Here is a 20,722-nt window from a genome sequence, read left to right as displayed (position 1 = left end):
AACAATGTTAAAAAGAAACGTGCTTAGCTCCGGGAAACCAACAGTATCCTTGTACAGCTGCCATGCACTCCATTCATAATAGCTTTCTCACTGGCCTAGCTCCTCCCTTTGCTTCTGCCAAGACTCAATGGTCAATAGAAAAAATTTGGAAAGTGTTATGATCACAATAAAGAGGAATAAAACTATGCTTGAAAATTGCTAAACTTTTAAAAAGCAAAAAGTTATAGAGAACAACAATGCCTAAGCCTAATGCTGTTGTGAATACAGAATCTTTTCTAACACTAAGGAGTCTGCGTTTCTAATTAGGCAGAAAACCATAAGCATATAAGACTAAACTTAAGGCCGGGCGCGGTGGCTCACGCTTGTAATCCCAGCACTTTGGGAGGCCGAGGCGGGCGGATCACGAGGTCAAGTGATCGAGACTACGGTGAAACCCCGTCTCTACTAAAACTACAAAAAATTAGCCGGGCGTGGTGGCGGGCGCCTGTAGTCCCAGCTACTCGGAGAGGCTGAGGCAGGAGAATGGCGTGAACCCGGGAGGCGGAGCTTGCAGTGAGCCGAGATTGCGCCACTGCACTCCAGCCTGGGCGACAGAGCGAGACTCCGTCTCAAAAAAAAAAAAAAAAAAAAAAGACTAAACTTAAATATTTTTTATCTCTAAAGACTCCAACTTATTGATAGAAGCATTTTTCACTTTCATTTCAATGTTTTCCCATGTTAAAAATGAATAGTTTTATGCTACAAAAACAAGTATTCAATATGTGGAGCTATACGTGTAAAATGTCATTATAATTTAAAAGGATGAATATCAACCTCCTGTCAAGAAGACAGGAGGACACTAGAGCACAAGTCCAGAGACCTGGGCTCTAGTCTGGTGACTGACATTAACTGGCTATACAACCTCAAGCAAGTTATTTGCCCTTCTGGGTCTCAATTTCTGTCTCTGTAAATGAAAGAGTTAGATCAATTTATTTCTAAAGTCTCTTAAAGCTTCACATTTTAAAAACTCCATCTCAGAAACTTGAAGAAGTTTAACAGGTATAAATATATAGTGAAGCTTTTTTTTTTTGAGACGGAGTCTCTCTCTGTCGCCCAGGCTGGAGTGCAGTGGTGCGACTTGGCTCACTGCAACCTCCGCCTCCCGGGTTCAAGCAATTCTCCTGCCTCAGCCTCCCGAGTAACTGAAATTACAGGCATGCACCACCACGCCTAGCTAATTTTTTTGTATTTTTAGTAGAGACGGGGTTTCACCATATTGGTCAGGCTGGTCTCGAATTCTTGACCTCCCGATCCATCCGCCTTGGCCTCCCAAAGTGCTGGGATTACAGATGTGAGCCACTGCACCCGGCTTATAGTGAAGCTTTTTTAAACAAAAACTCATGACTGTTTTTCAAAGACAAATCAGAAATCTATCCTTTTTTGTTTTTGGTTTAATTTTTAAATAAAAATAGAGATGGGGTCTCACTATGTTGCCTAGACTGGTCTTGAACTCCTAGACTCAAGCAATCCGCCCACCTCAACCTTGCAAAGTGCTGGCATTACAGGATGTGCCACGGTGCCCGGCCGGAAACCTATACTTTTTTTTTTTCTGAGATGGAGTCTCGCTCTGTCGCCCAGGCTGCAATGCAGTGGTGTGATGTCAGCTCACTGCAGCCTCCACCTCCCAGGTTCAAGCAATTCTCTGCCTCAGTCTCCCAAGTAGCAGACACTACAGGTGCGTACCACTATGCCCTGCTAATTTTTGTATTTTTAGTAGAGACGGTTTCGCATGTTGGACAAGCTGGTCTCGAACTCCTGGCCTCAAATGATCACCCACCCTGGCCTCCCAAAGTTCTGGGATTACAGGCGTAAGCCGCTGCGTCTGGCCACCTATACTTTTTTTTTAACAAACATATTTTAAAGTCAACTGATTATAGAAAAAAAAGTGTCATCACTAAACAATAGCCCCATCATTAGACAATAATTTGAAAAACGCCTTACTTGTAATTACTATTCTCAATTTTTGATTTCTCAAAACTCCATTCAGGTTCTTGAATTGTAGTTATTACAGAATACTTCTCAAATACCACCCAACACATTTATGAAAAACACCATGCCACTTACAAATCATTACCAATCTCATTACTTTCACTCACCACATCAACTGCAGAAAAAATATATTCAATACAATGTAAGTTCTGACAGCTTAACCATGCAGTTTTTATATATGGATTTTATTTTTATTTTTTTGAGACAGGGTCTCACTCTGTCGCCCACATTGGAGTGCAGTGGCGTCATCACAGCTCACTTCAGCCTCAACGTCCTAGGCTCAAGTGATGCTCCTCCCTCAGCCTCCCCAGTAGCTGGGACTACAGGCATGTGCCACACCTGGCTAATATTTTTTTAGACACAGGGTCTTGCTATGTTATCCAGGCTGGTCTTAAATTCCTGGCCTCAAGTGATCCTCCCACCATAATCTCTCAAAGTGCTGGGATTACAGGAATGAGCCACTGCACCTGGTCAGTTCTACTTTTAAAAGGCAAAAATGGGCCAGGCGCAGTGGCTCACGCCTGTAATACCCACCAACACTTTGGGAGGCCGAGGCGGGTGGATCACTTGAGGTCAGGAGTTCAAGACCAGCCTGCCCAACATGGTGAAACCCCATCTCTACTAAATATACAAAAATTAGCCAGGCATAGCTGGGTGCAGTGGCTCTCGCCTGTAATCCCTACACTTTGGGAGGCCAAGGTGGGTGGATCACAAGGTCAGGAGTTCGAGACCAGCCTGGCCAACATGGTGAAACCCCGTCTCTACTAAAAATACAAAAATTAGCCAGGTGTGGTGGCGCATGCCTGTAATCCCAGCTACTCAGGTGGCTGAGGCAGGAGAATGGCCTGAACCCAAGAGGCGGAGGTTGCAGTGAGCCGAGACCACACCATTGCACTACAGCCTGGGTGACAGAGCCAGACTCCGTCTCAAAAAAAAAAAATAGCCAGGCGTGGTGGTGCCTGCCTATAATCCCACCTACTTGGGAGGCTGAGGCAGGAGAATCACTTGAACCCAGGAGGCAGAGGTTGCAGTGAGCCAAAATCGCACCACTGCACTCCCGCCTGGACGACAGAGTGAGACTCTGTCTCAAAAAAAAAAAAAAAAAAAAAAAAGGCAAAAATGGTTCTTTGTCCAGAGTTATCGATGCAATTTCAAACCAAATACTTAGCATGAACCAGAGATTACAGTGATCCCCCTTTATCTTAGGGGGATGCATTCCAAGACCCTCAGTGGTTGCCTCAAACTGAGGATAGTACCAAACCCAATTGCGCCAATCAGAGCACGTTTCTGTGCATGTCTTCCATCCACAAATTTAACACCTTTTCCATCTTAACGAAGCACTTATCATATACCAGGACCATGAAGTATGACAGCAAGCCTAGTATGATTTCTTTTTTTTTTTTTTGAGACAGTCTCACTCTGTGCCCAGGCTGGAGTGCAGCGACACTATCTCGGCTCACTGCCACCTCTGCATCCTGGGTTCAAGCAATTCTCCTTAGCCTCCTCCCACGTAGATGGGATTACAGGAGCCCGCCTCCATACCCGGCTAATTTTTGTATTTTTTAGTAGAGACAGGATATTACCATGTTGGCCAGGCTGGTCTCCCAACTCCTGACCTCAGGTGATCCACCAGCCTCTGCCTCCCTCAGCGCTGAGATTACAGGTGTGAGCCACCATGCCCGGCCCTAGTATAAATTTCTTTTTGCTTCTTCAAAAATTTTTTTTAAATAAAGAAGGGTTTCACCATGTGCCTAGGCTGGTCTCGAACTCCTGGACACAAGTGATACACCCACCTTAGCCTCCCAAAGTGCTGGGATTACAGACATGAGCCACTAAGCCCAGACCTTTCTTCAGAATTTCAAGAAGATTCATTCTTACTGTACATCTTAGTAACCTCGGAATATGATTTTTTTCTTTTCTTAACAACTTTCACCTGTTCTGGCTTTTCTTTGGATATTTAAAATGCCAGCATCATTACTCTTATGCTTTGGGGGTCATTAAGTAAAATAAGGGTGAGTCAAATACAAGCACTGCAAGACTGCAACAGTTGATCTGAGAATCAAGATGACTACTAGGTGACTAAGCGGTGGGTAGTGTAGACGGTGTGGATACACTACTATATCCACAGTATGTATCTACACTGCATAAAGGGATGATTCATGCCCAGGACAGAAGCAGCGCAAGATTGCAAGATTTCACCTCATTACTCAGAAGAGCATACAATTTAAAACTTCTGGATTGTTTATTTCTGGAATTTTCCATTTAATATTTTCAGACCACAGGTAACTGAAACTGCAGGAAGCGAAACTATGGATATGAAGGGACTACTGTAAATGTTTTAATATCACTTTTAGATGCCATACACTAATTAAGACACAATTGTGGATAAGGGTATCACAGAAGAGCCTGACTGGTCTAAAGTTCCTCCCCATTCCCTTTTTGTCTCCTCAGAGATTAATGGTTTGCCTCATGAGCCCCATTGACTCTATAGCATAGAGGGTTCCCAGAGCCCTCTACGTACCTTCAGTTGTATCACACAAATTGTAAGTGTGAGTGCTGGGTCATCTTTAACTCCCCAGCAACTACTACATTTACGTTAAGTGTGACTGTGGAAAAGTGTCAACATAATTTTCACCTGAGGTAACTAAGAATCAGCTATTTCTTTTCCTTTATTTAGAGACAGGGTCTCACTCTGTTGCCCAGGCTGATGCACAGTAGCAGGATCATAGCTCACTGCAGCCTCAAACTCCTGGGTGATCTTCCCACCTCAGCCTCCTGAGTATCCGGGACTAAAGGAACTCACCACCACGCCCAACTAATTTTTTTATTTTTTATTTTTGTAGAGATGGGGTTCTAACTATATTGACTAGGCAGGTCTTGAACTCTTGGCTTCAAGCAATCTTCCTGCCTCGGCCTCTCAAAGTGCTGGGATTACAGGTGTAAGCCACCACATCCAGCCAAAAATTTATATTTTAAAGTAAGTATTACCTTCATAGTTGAAGAACATCATAATAAAAATTTTACATAAGATGCCCAACTTCCATTTATTTAAAAAAAAATCCGCCAAGCTTATCCAAAATAAAAGCAACTGTGGCATACAGCCTTCCTATATCAAGTCTGGTACCTGGGCCTACTGCAATGACATCTCGAGAGCTGATCAGGAATGCAAAATCTCTCAGGCCCCACTACAGACCTATTCAAAGTCAGTATTTTAACAAGATCCCCTGAATTGATCTGAATTCATGATAAAATCTGAGAAGTACTGGTTTGTAGGAAATCACTTGACACAGTCTGAACGTCAGTTCAAGATCCACATAAAAAACAAAAATATGGGCTGCACATGGTAGCTCACGCCTATAATCCCGGCACTTTGGGAGGCCGAGGCAGGTGGATCACCTGAGGTCAGGAGTTCGAGACCAACCTGACCAACATGGAGAAACCCCGTCTCTACTAAAAATACAAAATTAGCCGGGCCCGTGGTACATGCCTGTAACCCCAGCTACTCAGGAGGCTGAGGCAGGAGAATTGCTTGAACCCAGGAGGTGGAGGTTGCGGTGAGCCAATATTGCACCACTGCACTATAGCCTGGGCAACAAGAGTGAAACTATGTCTCAGAAAAAAAGATACGAGCTAGGTGACTTAAGTAGCTTGCTTAATCTATCTGAATCTCAGTTTAACTATAATAAGACACATTATTTTGAGATTTAACTTATCTGCAGATATAAAATTGTAAACTGCTCTACAATATAACAAATTATTAGTTCTTAGTTGTCAGTTTTAACATGATGACATGCTGAAAAGTCAACTACTTGCTTAAGTATATAAATAATTCCAGGGCAATCAACGCTATTCCTCCAAACTTCTCGGAGTCACCGAGGATAAGACAGGTAGGGAGATAGCAGGGAATGGACCCCAAACTACACACAGTAGATACCTCTTGGGAGGGTAGTTATTTGGGGGTATGAGGGTAAAAGAAGACTTACATTTCATTCTGTATCTTTTATGATTCATAAATTGTTTTTGGTTTTCTCAAAGATTGCTACAGTTATGTGCTGCTGTTTAAAGTAAGTCCAAGAGGCTGGTCGCAGTGGCTCAAGCCTGTAATCCCAGCACTTTGGGAGGCCGAGGCAGGCAGATCACAAGGTCAAGAGATCAAGAACATCCTGGCCAACATGGTGAACCCCGTCTCTACTAAAAATACAAAAATTAGCTGGGCGTGGTGGCGGGCACCTGTAGTCCCAGCTACAATGGAGACTGAGGCAGGACAATCGCTTGAAGCCGGCAGGCGGAGGTTGCAGTAAGCTGAGATCGCACCACTGCACTCCAGCCTGGCGACAGAGCAAGACTCCATCTCAAAAAATAAATAAACAAATAAATAAATAAATAAATAAATAAATAAAATACAGTAAGTCCAAGAGAGGAGGAGGCAGGAGTTAGGATCCCATCCCCACTCAATGAAGCACCAATGAATTGGCCTCATTTTAGTCCTTCCTCCATGGCAGATCCAAGCCACAGGGAAGGCAGCAAACAGTGGTGGTTGTGAGAAGGTGCCCAGGCAGTGGAGACTGTTAGGCATGACTCACTAGCTATTCCAAAAACAGCAAAGAGGGGACCCAGAGGGGCTACTTATTTCTTGTGAGAGAACCACAGGTGCATCTATGATAGTGGCATCACATCTCCCCAGTGCTTGGATCCCCAGTGGATGTACACCACCAGTGCCATCATTAGCATCCCCTCTCCCTCCTTGCGGAAGCTGCTGCAGGAAGGAGCACTGTGGGGACAAAGCTGACGCTGGCTTCCAGGTAGCTGCCTACTCCCACCTATTTTCTTCCAGCACAAAATTTGCTAATCATGAAAATATTTCATAGTGACTTGTTAAATGCCCCTCTTCTAACGAATCTTTTTTTTCTTTTTTGAGACAGAGTGTAGCTCTGTCGCTCAGGCTGGAGTGCAGTGACACAAATTCAGCTCACTGTAGCCTCCATCTCCCAAGTTCAAGCAATTCTTGTGCCTCAGCCTCCCGAGAAGCTGGGATTACAGGCATGCACCACCAGGCCCAGCTAATTTTTGTATTTTTAGTAGAGACGGAGCTCACCATGTTGGTCAGCCTGGGCAACACAGCAAGACGCCACCTCAAAAAAAAAAAAAACAAAAATTTAGGCTGTGTTCAAACGAATATTTAGTCCATTTTGCTTTTAGCACTCTAGGTTAATCATTAGGGAAATTACTTATTACAGTATAAATATTATTGCATGTTTGAATATAACATTGAACTCTGCTGAAGACGAAGACTCCAGGACCAATTTGACCATGATTTATCAGGTTCATTATATGTATACTGCTGGCTGAAAACATATTAAAAATAGGTTTTTCCTATAGCAAGAGTCAGCAAAAAACTTCAACCAAACTCACAAAACAGAGAGAGCATACAATCTTCTTCCCTGGTCTAACCCCACTTTTATTCTAGATGCCTTTCAAAATCCTATTGCTGATTACATGAAATATTCAACCGTCTCATGTTTTACACTAAGGAATTATGAAGAATCTTACATCCTTTGGGTGAGCTTTTCATAGGCATAAAACACAAATCATGTTTTACAATAATTATATACTACCTTTATAAGGTAAAACCTCTTTTAGTAAATGTTACCTTAATGAGCACTCGCTAAAAAAATAAATAAATAAATAAAAAATTCCCTACCGGATCCCCTCAATTAATGAGACAGAAAATGAGGGACTATGTTAAGACAAAGCCTTGGTTCTCAGGAGCTCTAATGGGTGAGAGAGATGTTAATAAACTGAAGCTAAAATGTAAACTACAATCTGAACTATCTGATCAGAAAAAAATAAAAAATGAAGTGGACAACATAGATTAAGTATAACTGGAAAAGTATACAAAAGCCTCTATGATCATCACACAAAGTAACTAGCACGCATAATTTGAAGAAACACCAACCTTTAAGTAGACAACAGATATTTCATTGAATAGTACTAGTTAAACACTATCTTAGTACCATTCAAGAGAATGTCTACTGGCCGGACACAGTGGCTCACACCTGTAATCCCAGTACTTTGGGAGGTCGCAGTGGGCAAGTCACTTGAGGCCAGGAGTTTGAGACCAGCCTGGTCAACATGGTAAAACCCCGTCTCTACCAAAAGTACAAAAATTAACCGGTGTGGTGGCACACGCCTGTAATCCCAACTACTTGGGAGGCTGAGGCACGAGAATTGCTTGAACCCGGGAGGCAGAGGTGAGATCACGCCACTCATTGCATTGAGCCGACACTGTGCGCCAGCCTGGGTGACAGAGCGAGACTCTGTCTTTAAAAAAAAAAAAAGTCCAGGCGGGGTGGCTCATGCCTGTAATCCCAGCACTTTGGGAGGCCAAGGCAGGTGGATCACCTGAGGTCAGGAGTTTGAGACAAGCCAGACCAATGTGATGAAACCCCATCTCTACTAAAAATACAAAAATTAGCCGGCCAGGACTGAGCACGGTGGCTCACGCCGGTAATCTCAGCACTTTGGGAGGCTGAGGCAGGCAGATCACAAGGTCAGGAGATCGAGACCATCCTGGCTAACACGATGAAACTCCGTCTCTACTAAAAATACAAAAAATTAGCCAGGTGTGGTGGTGGGCACCTGTAGTCCCAGCTACTTGGGAGGCTGAGGCAGGAGAATGGCATGAACCCAGGAGGTGGAGCTTGCACTGAGCCGAGATCGAACCACTGCATTCCAGCCTGGGCCACAGAGCAATACTCTGTCTCAAAAAAAATAAATAAATAAAATTTAAAATAATAATAATAAAACAGAATGTCTACTTCCCTCGAATGGGGGGAAATGCTGTATAAGTCAGAGGTCTATATAGCAGGTGACCTGAACAGGTCACTTTCTAAATAAATAGCTCTTGTGACTGACACTGTTGTATACCTGAGAAGGTAGTGTATGGAAGAACTAAGTTTTAGGAAAGTGGGTAATCCACCATTCCAAGTCAGGCTCCACCATTAACTAAGTTACTTAACCACTCTGAGCCTAAATGTCTTCATATATAAAACAGGGATGATACCAACGGGCTACTGCAAAAAATAAGTAAGTTTAATGTAATTAAGACAGATGCCCCCGGCCAGGCACTGTGGCTCATGCCTGTAATCCCATCACTTTGGGAGGCCAAGGAAGGCAGATCACAAGGTCAGGAGTTTGAGACCAGCCTGGCCAACATAGTGAAACCCTGTCTCTACTAAAAATACAAAAATTAGCCGGCTGTGGTAGCACACACCTGTAGTCCCAGCTACTCAGGAGGCTGAGGCAAGAGAATTGCGTGAACCCAGGAGGTGGAGGTTGCAGTGAGCCAAGACTATACAATATACAACTGCACTGCAGCCTGGGGCAACAGAGCGAGACTCCGTCTCAAAAAAAAAAAAGAAAAGAAAAGATGGATGCCCCCCTCCATACCTTTTCCATGCAGTTATTCCTTGGGGGCACACAAAGCTAACTACTGGCTGGGTGCAGTGGCTTGTGACTATAATCCCAGCACTTTGGAAGGCCAAGGCGGGAGGATGGCTTGAGCCCAGATGCTTAAGGATGCAGTGAGCTATGATGGTGACACTGCACTCCAGTCTGGGCATCAGAGCAAGACTCTGTCTCTTAAGTAAAAAATAAATAAAAATAAAAATAGGCACTTGGTCTCAAGTCACCCACTTGGCCCTCTTCCAAGTGTACTTTTTAAATAAATAAATAAATAAATCCCTTTTTTTAAAAAAAGCAAAACCAAAAAACTTACAAAGCATCTACTATTACAGAAGGCTCCGTAACTGGATAAGCAGGTTACAGGTGCTACCCTCAAGGACTTTACAATCCTAAGAGGTTAAGATAAATACAGAAAAAATATTGACACATTTCACACACAGAAGAAAGATGTTTAAACTCAAGAGATCCTCATCACTTCAGACATATTTCTCCTATAGTCACATCACTTATATACCATTTATAATGTAATCTCCTAGAGTGTAACAACTTAATACCTACCACTATGCTTGTGTATGCAAACACAGGAAGGTAAGAAGAAAGGGAGGGAGTGAAGTAGTAGTCCAATTAAATGCTATATATTCATTTGCAAATTCTAAGTGTATCTCACTTCCAAAATACAGGAAGTTTCCTAAGGTGCTTTTAGGAGGCACAGGGCAGGCCAGGTGGATAGGGTAAGGCAGGAAAAGTTAGAAGGAAGGAAATAATCGGCCGGGCGCAGTGGCTCACGCCTGTAATCCCAGCACTTTGGGAGGCCGAGGCGGGCGGATCACAAGGTCAGGAGATCGAGACCATCCTGGCTAACACGGTGAAACCCCGTCTCTACTAAAAATACAAAAAATTAGCCGGACGAGGTGGCGGGTGCCTGTAGTCCCAGCTACGCGGGAGGCTGAGGCAGGAGAATGGCGTGAACCCCGGGGGGCGGAGCCTGCAGTGAGCCGAGATCGCGCCACTGCACTCCAGCCTGGGTGAAAGAGCGAGACTCCGTCTCAAAAAAAAAAAAAAAAAAAAAAAAAAAAAAGAAGGAAGGAAATAATCACCTTTTAAAAATACTTTCTTGGCTGGGTGCAGTGGCTCACGTCTGTAATCCCAACACTGTGGAAGCCTGAGGTGGGAGAATTATTTGAGCTCAAGAGTCTGAGACCAGCCTGGGCAACACTGTCAGACTCCGTCTCTATTTTTTTTTTCTTTTTTTTTTTTGAGATGGAGTTTTGCTCTGTCACCCAGGCTGGAGGGCAGTAGCACGATCTTGGCTCACTGCAACCTCTGCCTCCCGTAGCTGGGATTACAGGCACCCGCCATCATGCTCAGCTAATTTTGGTATTTTGGTAGAGACGGGGTTTCACCATGTTGGCCAGGCTGGTCTCAAACTCCTGACCTCAGGTGATCCCCCAGCCTCAGCCTCCCAAAGTGCTGGGATTACAGGCGTGAGCCACCATGCCTGGCCTGACCCCGTCTCTATTTTTAAAAATACTACTAGTTAATAATATGAATAAAAATAAAATATTTATTTATTTATTTATTTTGAGACGGAGTTTTTGCTCTTCTTGCCCAGGCTGGAGTGCAATGGTGCGATCTCGGCTCACCACAGCCTCCGCTTCCCGGGTTCAAGTGATTCTCCTGCCTCAGCCTCCCGAGTAGCTGAGATTATAGGGATGCACCACCACATCCAGCTAATTTTTTGTATTTTTAGTAGAGACAGGGTTTCTCCATGTTGGTCAGGCTGGTCTCGAACTCCTGACCTCAGGTGATCCACCCACCTCAGCCTCCCAAAGTGCTGGGATTATAAGCGTGAGCCACCACACACCCGGCCAATAAAATAATTTTTTTAATTCGAAAAAATGTAATTTTTTTTAAGCTCATGATTTTAAATGTATTTTTCTAATAAACTATATTCTATCTAAAAATCATCAATACCTTAATGTTTCAATTATATAAGCTAATTAAAAATAAGGGCCGGGCGCGGTGGCTCACTTTGGAAGACCGAGGCAGGCACATCACCTGAGGTCAGGAGTTCGAGACCAGCCTGCCCAACATGGAGAAATCCTATCTCTACTAAAAACACAAAATTAGCCAGGCATGGTGACACATGCCTGTAATCCCAGCTACTTGGGAGGCTGAGGCAGGAGAATCACTTGAACCTGGGATGCAGGGGCTGCGGTGCGCCGAGATCACGCCACTGCACTCCAGCCTGGGCAACAAGAGTGGAACTCCATCTCAAAAATAATAATAAAATAAAAATAAAATTCAAACCTAAAATAGATGCTCTACTTCAGGAGTGGGCAAATTATCACCTGCATCCTTTTCTTGTGGCTTTCACATTTTTAAAGAGTCGCAACAACAACAACCAGGCGCGGTGGCTCATGCTTGTAGTTCCAGCACTTTGGGAGGCTGAGGCAGGCAGATCAGTTGAGGTCAGGAGTTCGAGACCAGCCTAGCCAACATGGCAAAACCCCATCTCTACTAAAAATACAAAAATTAGCTGGGTGTGCTGGCGGGCACCTGTAATCCCAGCTACTTGGGAGGCTAAGGCAAGAGAACTGCTTGAACCCAGGAGGCAGAGGTTGCAGTGAGCTGAGATCATGCCACTGCACTCCAGCCTGGGCTACAGAGGGAGCCTCTACCTCAAAAAATAAAAAATAAAAAGAGTTGTAACAATAACAACAAAGAACATGAGACTTAGTGCATGCCCAGCAAACCTAAAATACAGTATCTCCCCGTATCTGAGGTTTCCATTACCTGCAGTACCATACAATAAGATTTTTTGTTGTTGTTTTTGAGACAGAGTTTCACTCTTGTTGCCCAGGCTGGAGTGCAATGGAGCAGTCTCAGCTCACTGCAACCTCTGGGATTACAGGCACCCACCACCATGCCTGGCTAATTTTTGTTTTTGTTTTTTTTTTTTTTTCTTGAGACGGAGTCTCGCTCTGTCACCCAGGCTGGAGTGCAGTGGCGCAATCTCGGCTCACTGCAAGCTCCGCCTCCCGGGTTCACGCCATTCTCCTGCCTCAGCCTCTCCGAGTAGCTGGGACTACAGGCGCCCGCCACCACGCCTGGCTAATTTTTTGTATTTTTAGTAGAGATGGGGTTTCACCGTGGTCTCGATCTCCTAACCTCGTGATCCGCCCGCCTCGGCCTCCCAAAGTGCTGGGATTACAAGGGTGAGCCACCGCGCCCGGCAATTTTTGTATTTTTTAGTAGAGACAGGGTTTCACCTTTTTGGCCAGGCTGTCTCGAACTCCTGATCTCAGGTGATCCGCTTGCCTCGGCCTCCCAAAGTGCTGGGATTATAGGCATGAGCCACTATGCCCAGCCTACAATAAGATATTTTGGAAGACTACATTTATATAACTTTTACTATAGTGTATTTTGTAATTGTACTCTTTCATTATTGTTGTTGTTAATCTCTTACTGTGCCTAATTTATAAATTAAGCTTTATCATAGGTATGTATGTATAGGAAAAACATAGTATATGTACGGGCTTCAGTACTATCGGGGGTTTTCAGGCATCCACTGGGTGTCTTGAACATATCCCCTAGAATAACAGAGGATTACTGTATTTACAGCGGCCCTGAAACCTCCCTTTACAGAAAAAGTTTGCCAACCTCTGTTCTATTTCGTAATGGAATTTAAAGTCTCTTACTAAATTGAGCCAGACGCGGTGGCTCATGCAGATCAATTGAGGCGAGGAGTTCGAGAGCAGCCTGGCCAACATGGTGAAAATCCGTCTCTAGTTAAAAAAAAAAAAAAAAAAAAAAAAGAAAAATTAGCCAGGTGTGGTGGCGCATGCCTATAATCCCAGCTACTCGGTGGCTGAGGCACGAAAATCATTTGAACCTGGGAGGTAGAGGAAACAGTGAGCTAAGATCGTGCCACTGCATTCCAGCCTGGGTGACGGAGCAAATAAATAAATAAATAAAGTCTCTTACTAAATTAAACACTTTGATACTTTTAAATTTACATTTAAAGCAATTTATTTGTTTTTGAGACAGGGTGTCACTCTGTTGCCCAGGCTGGTGTGCAGTGGCTCGCTCAACAGCTCATTGCAGCCTCCATCTCCTAGGCTCAAGTGATCCTCCCTAGCAGCTCGAACTTAGAGGAAGGCACTACCACGCCTGGCTAATATGCGTATTTTTTGTAGAGACAGTGTTTCGCCATGTTGCCCAGGCTGGTCTGGAATTCCTGGGCTGAAGCTGGGATCAAATGATCTGCCTACCTCATCCTCCCAAATTGTTGGGATTACAGGTGTGAGCCCAGCATACATTTAAGGCTAATTTAGGTGACTTTTTCTCTTTTCTCTCCACTTCCCACTCCTCTCCTCCCTGCCCAATTGTCTTTTGGCTTACAAGCCACTTCACATACAAGTATTTATGCACATGTTTATTACAATATCCTGGGGTGGCAAAAAGAAAACCAGAGGCTCTTCTAACTTTTGTTTAATAACAAGCATTCTAGCACAAACATTTTTCCAACAGTAAGTTTAAGTTCCATAATGGATTAGTAAATCGGGCCTATGTTAACGAGAACCCATGACTTATGCCAACTTTTCCATCTGTATATATCCAATATTGGGGGAAGGAAAGAGACTAACAGTTCCCAGTGCTAATTCAATAAACTGATTAAGAATTGGCTGGAATAATATTCATCCAGCTTCAACAACAAAGATAAAGCAGGTATGAGATGGTGACTTAGAACTAAATGTGTGTCATTTAAAGGAATTAAACACTTTTTTTTTTTTGAGACGGAGTCTCGCTCTGTCGCTCAGGCTAGAGTGCAGTGGTGCGATCTTGGCTCACTGCAACCTCTGCCCCAGGTTCAAGGGATTCTCCTGTCTCAGCCTCCCAAGTAGCTGGGATTACAGGCGTCTGCCACCACGCCCAGCTAATTTTTGTATTTTTTAGTAGAGGCAGCGTTTCACCATGTTGGCCAGGCTGGTCTGGAGCTCCTGACCTCAAGTGAGCCGCCCACCTCGGCCTCCCTAAGTGCTGGGATTACAGGCGTGAGCCACGGGGCCTGGCCCAGAAATTTTGTTAAAAAGAATTAAATGTGTGGGACATCTGCAGATTTGACAGTAGGTTCTTCACCACTTATAGCACATGAAGTCAAGGTGTGGTGACACATTTAAGACTTCAACAATAAAAATAAAGTGAAAAAAGAGGACACCTTATGCTCAAAACATCAAGGGTAAAAGAGATGGTGCAATCTAGTAACATCACGGAGGTATTCAGAAAATCTGGAAAGCAGTATAAACCTATCAGACTAACACATTTGAAAGTATCTACGTTTTCAGAGCAACTAGAAATACGTGATAAGGGGGGAACAGACAGTACTAAAACCAACTTCCGAGGCAAGTAATACAAAAATGAAACAGCCCTCTCCCTACACTGGAATGGAAAAGCTAGAAGCCTACTTTCCGTGAAACTATCAAACCTGAAAAGCAATTTGAGTCAAACTTTGAGTCCTCTTTATTCTTCCCAAATAATTAAACATTCTGCAGAATAAATCAAAATTCAATATACATAATTTAAATAGATGAAGGAGTAAGACTTAAGGGAGGATTTTATTTGGGCTACCTTGTAGAATAGGACTACCTATAACTTACTCTGTATTTATAGAAACACTTTAATAAGAATATAGAATACTCTTATTCCTTAAGAATACAGGGCTGGGCCCAGTGGCTCACGCCTGTAATCCCAGCAGTTTGGGAGGCCGAAGCGCATGGATCACCTGAGGTCAGGAGTTCGAGACCAGCCTGGTCAACATGATGAAACCCCGCCTCCACTAAAAATACAAAAAATTAGCTGGGCGTGGTGGCGCGCACCTGTAATCCCAGCTACTCTGGAGGCTGAGGCACGAGAATCTCTTGAACTTAGGAGGCGGAGGTTGCAGTGAGCCGAGATCGCACCACTGCATTCCAGCCCGGGTAACAAGAGTGAAAACTCTGTCTCAAAAAAAAAAAAGAATACAGAATACGGAAACTCTTTAGTAAACAGATTATTCTTAAGCAGAGGCCACTAATCAACACAATTTTGATTGTACTGCACCCACATGTCTGATACGAGACACTCATTAGAAAAGTATTTTTTCTATGCCAGAGTAAATTTGTTAGTCCTTAACGATAAATCCCTAAAAAGCAAACAAACTTTAGCATTTGAGTATCTTCTATGTGTTTTTTTTTAAAGGAGTCGACACATTTAAAGTTTCCTTTACACACTTAAACCTTCTGTAAGGATTTTATTACAATTTCTAATAATAAAATTAGTACTACACCACCAATATAATCAACACATAAATACTTGTGTCATTAATTACAATACCAATTATTTAACATGAGAAAAACCTGCCCTAAAAAGGTGGCTATGAAACCACTGGCATGCACTACAGGAGTGTTAATTCATACACGGGACTTATGAAGCACTTAAATTGCACATTACATCGGCTAAGTGCTTCATAATCATTTTATTAGCGGTTTCTAGTCCAAAACAACCCATGAAGAACTTTACAGAAGAGGAACCGAGGCCCAGGGAGGAACCAAAGAAAACCAGATTTTACCCTGGAGGAAATAACACTACTCTGTTAGAACGTGCCAGATACTTCTAATCACTTTTCATACGCAATATGAATTTTGCCAAAGTAATTAATGAATATGAAAAATACCAAGAAAACGTATTGAATTCTAACAAAGCGTCCGACTGCTTAAACGCTTAAGCACTTGAGACTACATTTCATCATATAGACACAACTATAAGGAAGTAAAATTCTCCCAAATGACAAACTTAGTGGCTAAATATAAAGGAGTTATTTTTGTTCACACTTGCAAAAAGCAAACAAAAAAGCGTAATCAAAGAAGCTCAACGAACAAGTTTAAAATCAGGACCTGTAATAAGGAGTCAGAACCGTTACCAGAAAAAAAGAACCCAGCTCAAGCGGTGTAGTAGGGAGGAAGTTATTAAGAAGTCAGAATCTGCTGCTGCTTAACAGGCTCAGCCAGTCCATCTTTCAGAAGATAATAGTTCTAACCAGAACTTGTGGTTTAATCAGTGCATATCTCAGCACCAGCAATGGATCACATCCAGTGTTTCTGAGGGTAACAAAAAACTTGAGCTGGCGCTAGATGTGGAGGAAAGTTCTTTCCTTGCCTCCATTAAACATCAATGTCTCTTATCTTCGTGTTACATCTTAATGAGAAAGGACTATACTCTCATCCAGAGCACAGCTTCCCTGCGAAGCTGTCCTGACCCCAGCCAGGTTCACTCAATCAGAGCCCGTGAACCTAATTCCCTAGTCAGACCTCACCCAGCCAAGAGCCCCAGCCGGTAAATCAAACACTCTTCCTCACCCCCCCACCCCCCACCGCTAACCTCCCAGGCCAATTCCGTGACCTACATCCCTACACCCTGCACAGAGCCCCAAACTCCGCACCCCCCATTATACTTCCGCCCCACTGGCTTCCCAGTTAACCTTCGCCCCAGCCCCCACTCCATCTTTGTCTGGCTACCCCAAACGCGGCACCCCAGCGTTCCCCGACTCCCAACGGCAGCCCCTCCCGCACTCCGCCCCCCACCCTCCCGGCCTCGTCCCTGCCCCCACGCCCCCCGGCCCCCGGCCGGTCACCCCAGCTCCGCGCCTCCCCGGCTTCACCAGACCCGTCCCCTCCCCCGCTTCCTCCGTCCGCTCGTTCCCCTCCCCGCGGCCCTCCGCCCACGCCCACCCTGCAACAGCGGGCGCTCAGCCGGCCTTTCACCTTGTCCATGAGCTTCCAGCACTTCTCCACCATCTTCTTGTCCACCGTCCCCGGCGGGTGGGGGCTGAGGTGGTGGTGGTGGTGGTGGTGCGGCTGGAAGGCGTCCTTCATGAGCCCAATCAGGCCACCCGAGCCCGAGCCCCCGGAGCCGCCGCCGCCCCCGGCCCCAGAGCTCTTCTTCACGTTGCCGGCCATGGCCTGGGCAGGGTCGGAGCCCAGGCGGGTTCCGCCGGCTCGGCTCGACTGCGAGCGAGGGAGAGAAGCAGGGCGTGAAGGAGGGGCCTCTCCCGGCCGCCGCCGCCGGCTATCCGGGCGGAGGGAGGAGCGGCCGTGGGGAGGGGAGTGGGCGGCGCCGGGAGTGCGCGGGACGCGCCCCTTCAGAGCGCGCGAGCCAGGGGCGGGCGGGGTGCGTCCCGGAGGCGGACCGACTTGCTGGTAGGCTCGGGGAGGCGGCCGGCCGCGGCCGGACTGGGCAGCGACAACCCCCGGGCCACCGGCTTCGAGCAGCCCGCGTGCCCACAGCTCCCGGAAAGCCGGGGCCAGGTTTCCATGCCCGTCTCCCCCGCCCCTACGCCGGGGCGGGGCGGGGCCAGGCTGGGGCGGGGCCGGCGGAACCTTCGGGCCTGCGCCCTCTGCCGGATAAACGGGGAAAGGAGCAGTGGGGGGTTGGGGGAGTAGGTTCAAGATGGAGTCTGCGCACTAGCCAGAAACCGAGACTTCCATGCTCCTTGTGGGCGGGAGGCTGGCGCTTCTGGGGTGGGTCATGGGAATGTTTAAATTAAGACAGGTGGCGGTGGAATGGAAGAGTCCTGATGTCAAGTCTTTCCCCACGCCTGACAAATGAGGAAATCGAGCTTATTTGCTTATTTACACTGTGGGAGGATGGTGGGAGAAGAAGGAGTTATTTCTCCACCCCTTATTTTCAATTCTTCATTAAGACAGGACCAAGGACAGGAATATGAATGCTGCGTCCCATTCCAGCCAGATTAGGCCCCAGAAAGGCTTGAGACACTCAAGCCAGGAGCTCTTCTTCCAGGCCCTTTGACCTCTTGAAAAGAAATCACTTCCTTTTTCTATTTTTTATTTTTATTTTTTTGGCTTGTGAAGACTAGTTACGTTTCTGGGAATTGAATCTCAAACATGTATTTAAGATTCTCCTACTCAGAGCATTGCACCACAGGTCGGCGCCGCCAGCATGAGGGCCCCCTCAGAAGCTGACCTGCTGCTGGCTCTGCCTGAGGGAGTTCTCTCTCCCGCCCAGGGAACAGAAATGCTGTTCCTGGTCACTTCCACTTACTCAATTACACTTCTCTAATGTAAAAGTTCCGTTGGAAGAACTTTGAAAATAGGAACTTCCCTTCCAAAGAGGGAAGTGCCCTGCCCTAATTTACTAATTCTTTTTTTTTTTTTTTTGAGACGGAGTCTCGCTCTGTCGCCCAGGCTGGAGTGCAGTGGCGCAATCTCGGCTCACTGCAAGCTCCGCCTCCCAGGTTCACGCCATTCTCCTGCCTCAGCCTCTCCGAGTAGCTGGGACTACAGGCGCCCGCCACCACGCCCGGCTAATTTTTTGTATTTTTAGTAGAGACGGGGTGTCACCGTGGTCTCGATCTCCTGACCTCGTGATCCGCCCGCCTCGGCCTCCCAAAGTGCTGGGATTACAAGCGTGAGCCACCGCGCCCGGCCCCTAATTTAGTAATTCTGAGCCTCGGTTTTGGGAGTTTGCAGACCCAGGTGTGTCAGTAAGTATCAGTTCCGCCTTCGATCCCCCTCCAGGCTCTTCCACAAAGCCCTTGATTAGGGAGTTAAATTTATCAGGTGCTCCTGTAAAGGGGAAAATATCTTTGAATGCAGGGACCATTCAGCCAGGCATCCTGGGTTTGCAATTTAATCGCCTTTATCTAGAGTTGATTTTGGAGTCAACATTATAATTTACTATCAGAAGAATTTCCTTTTATCAGTTTCCATCCAGGAAGAGAAGAATCTACGAAGGGAAAATCTAGGCAAAGCTCCATCCTTAGTGCCAACACCTGGTTGCAGGTCCTCCGTTTCTTTTCCCTGGACTATTGAATATTGAAACCTTTTCCTGTGCCTTCAATTCATCCTGCCACCATAGGCTTCCTAAAGTATACTTCAGACAGCATCACAAAAAAACTTTAAACACTTCCCATTGCCTCAGGAATCAAATTGACAAGTTGCTCTAATTCCAAGCTAAACAACTTTGTAGTTTTATACTACTCCGTGGTACACATGTCTTATGCTAGCTGACTCACCAAGTCATCAAATACAATTATTTCTTATTTATTTATTTATTTTATTTTATTTTGAGACAGAGTCTCTGTCACCTAGGCTGGAGTGCAGTGGCACAATCTTGGCTCACTGCAAACTCTGCCCCCCAAGTAGCTGGGATTACAGGTGCCCGCCACCACACCTGATTAATTTTTGTGTTTTTAGCAAAGACGAGATTTCACCATGTTGGCCAAACTGGTCTCCAACACCTGACCTGAGGTGATCTGCCCTCCTTGGCCTCCCAAAGTGCTGAGATCATAGGCATGAGCCACCGCACTTGGCCAATTCTTTCTTTTCTCATCACCATTACTCAGACTATTCCCTTATTCCCTCTGCCTGAAGTATGCTTTAAAATCCAATCCATTTGGCCCAGCACAGTGGCTCACACCTGTAATCCCAGCACTTTGGGAGGCCGAGGTGGGTGGATCATGAAGTCAGGAGATCGAGACCATCCTTGGCCAACATGGTGAGACCCCGTCTCTACTAAAAACACAAAAAAAATAGTTGGGTGTGGTGGCGCGCACCTGTAATTCCAGCTACTCAGGAGGCTGAGGCAGGAGAATCACTTGAACCCGGGAGGCAGAGGTTGCAGTGAGGTGAGATTGCGCCACTGCACTCCAGCCTGGCCACAGTGAGACTCTGTCTCAAAAAAAAAAAAAAAAAAATACAAAAATTAGCTGGGCATAATGGAAGGCATCTGTAATCCCAGCTCCTCGGGAGACTGAGGCCGGAGAATCGCTTGAACCCGGGAGCCAGAGGTTACAGTGAGCCGAGACTGTGCCACTGCACTCCAGGCTGGGCAACAAGAGTGAAACTCTGTCTCAAAAACATAAATAAACAAATAAATAAAGTTAATAAGAAAAGGAAGATCGCCGTTTTTTTTTACTTTTTTTTTTTCTTTGAAACAGAGTCTCGCTCTGTCACCCAGGCTGGAGTACGGTGGCGCAATCTTGGCTCACTGCAACCTCCACCTTCGGGTTCAAGCCATTCTCCTGCCCCAGCCTCCCGAGTAGCTGAGACCATGCCCAGCTAATTTTTTGTATTTTAATAGAGACAGGATTTCACCATGTTGCCCAGGCTGGTCTCGAACTCCTGAGCTCAGGCAATCCACCCGCCTCGGCCTCCCAAAGTGCTAGGACTAT

The 20,722-nt window shown here is 45.5% G+C and overlaps 1 protein-coding gene across 4 annotated transcripts in view; it reads right to left on the bottom strand.

The window, feature by feature from the left end:
* The window catches only part of CBL (Cbl proto-oncogene), a 105,348-nt gene extending 87,527 nt beyond the window's left edge, over positions 1–17,821 (bottom strand). For 2 of the 4 annotated variants that reach the window (XM_063636585.1, XM_063636586.1), the window contains exons 1-2: positions 17,295–17,798; positions 13,194–13,280 (exon numbers count right to left, since the gene is read on the bottom strand). In XM_063636585.1, the coding sequence (XP_063492655.1) occupies positions 13,194–13,280; positions 17,295–17,489 (282 nt within the window). In that variant the 5' untranslated portion in view covers positions 17,490–17,798. Of the gene's footprint in view, positions 1–13,193; positions 13,281–17,294 lie in introns of all 4 variants that reach the window. The other 2 variants (XM_063636587.1, XM_055273470.2) reach the window with 2 other exon arrangements.
* Between the last annotated feature and the right edge of the window lie 2,901 nt (positions 17,822–20,722).

This window comes from Symphalangus syndactylus, chromosome 3 (genome assembly GCF_028878055.3).
Source record: "Symphalangus syndactylus isolate Jambi chromosome 3, NHGRI_mSymSyn1-v2.1_pri, whole genome shotgun sequence".
Taxonomy (NCBI): domain Eukaryota; kingdom Metazoa; phylum Chordata; class Mammalia; order Primates; family Hylobatidae; genus Symphalangus; species Symphalangus syndactylus.
This window is presented reverse-complemented; position numbering and strand designations above follow the sequence as displayed.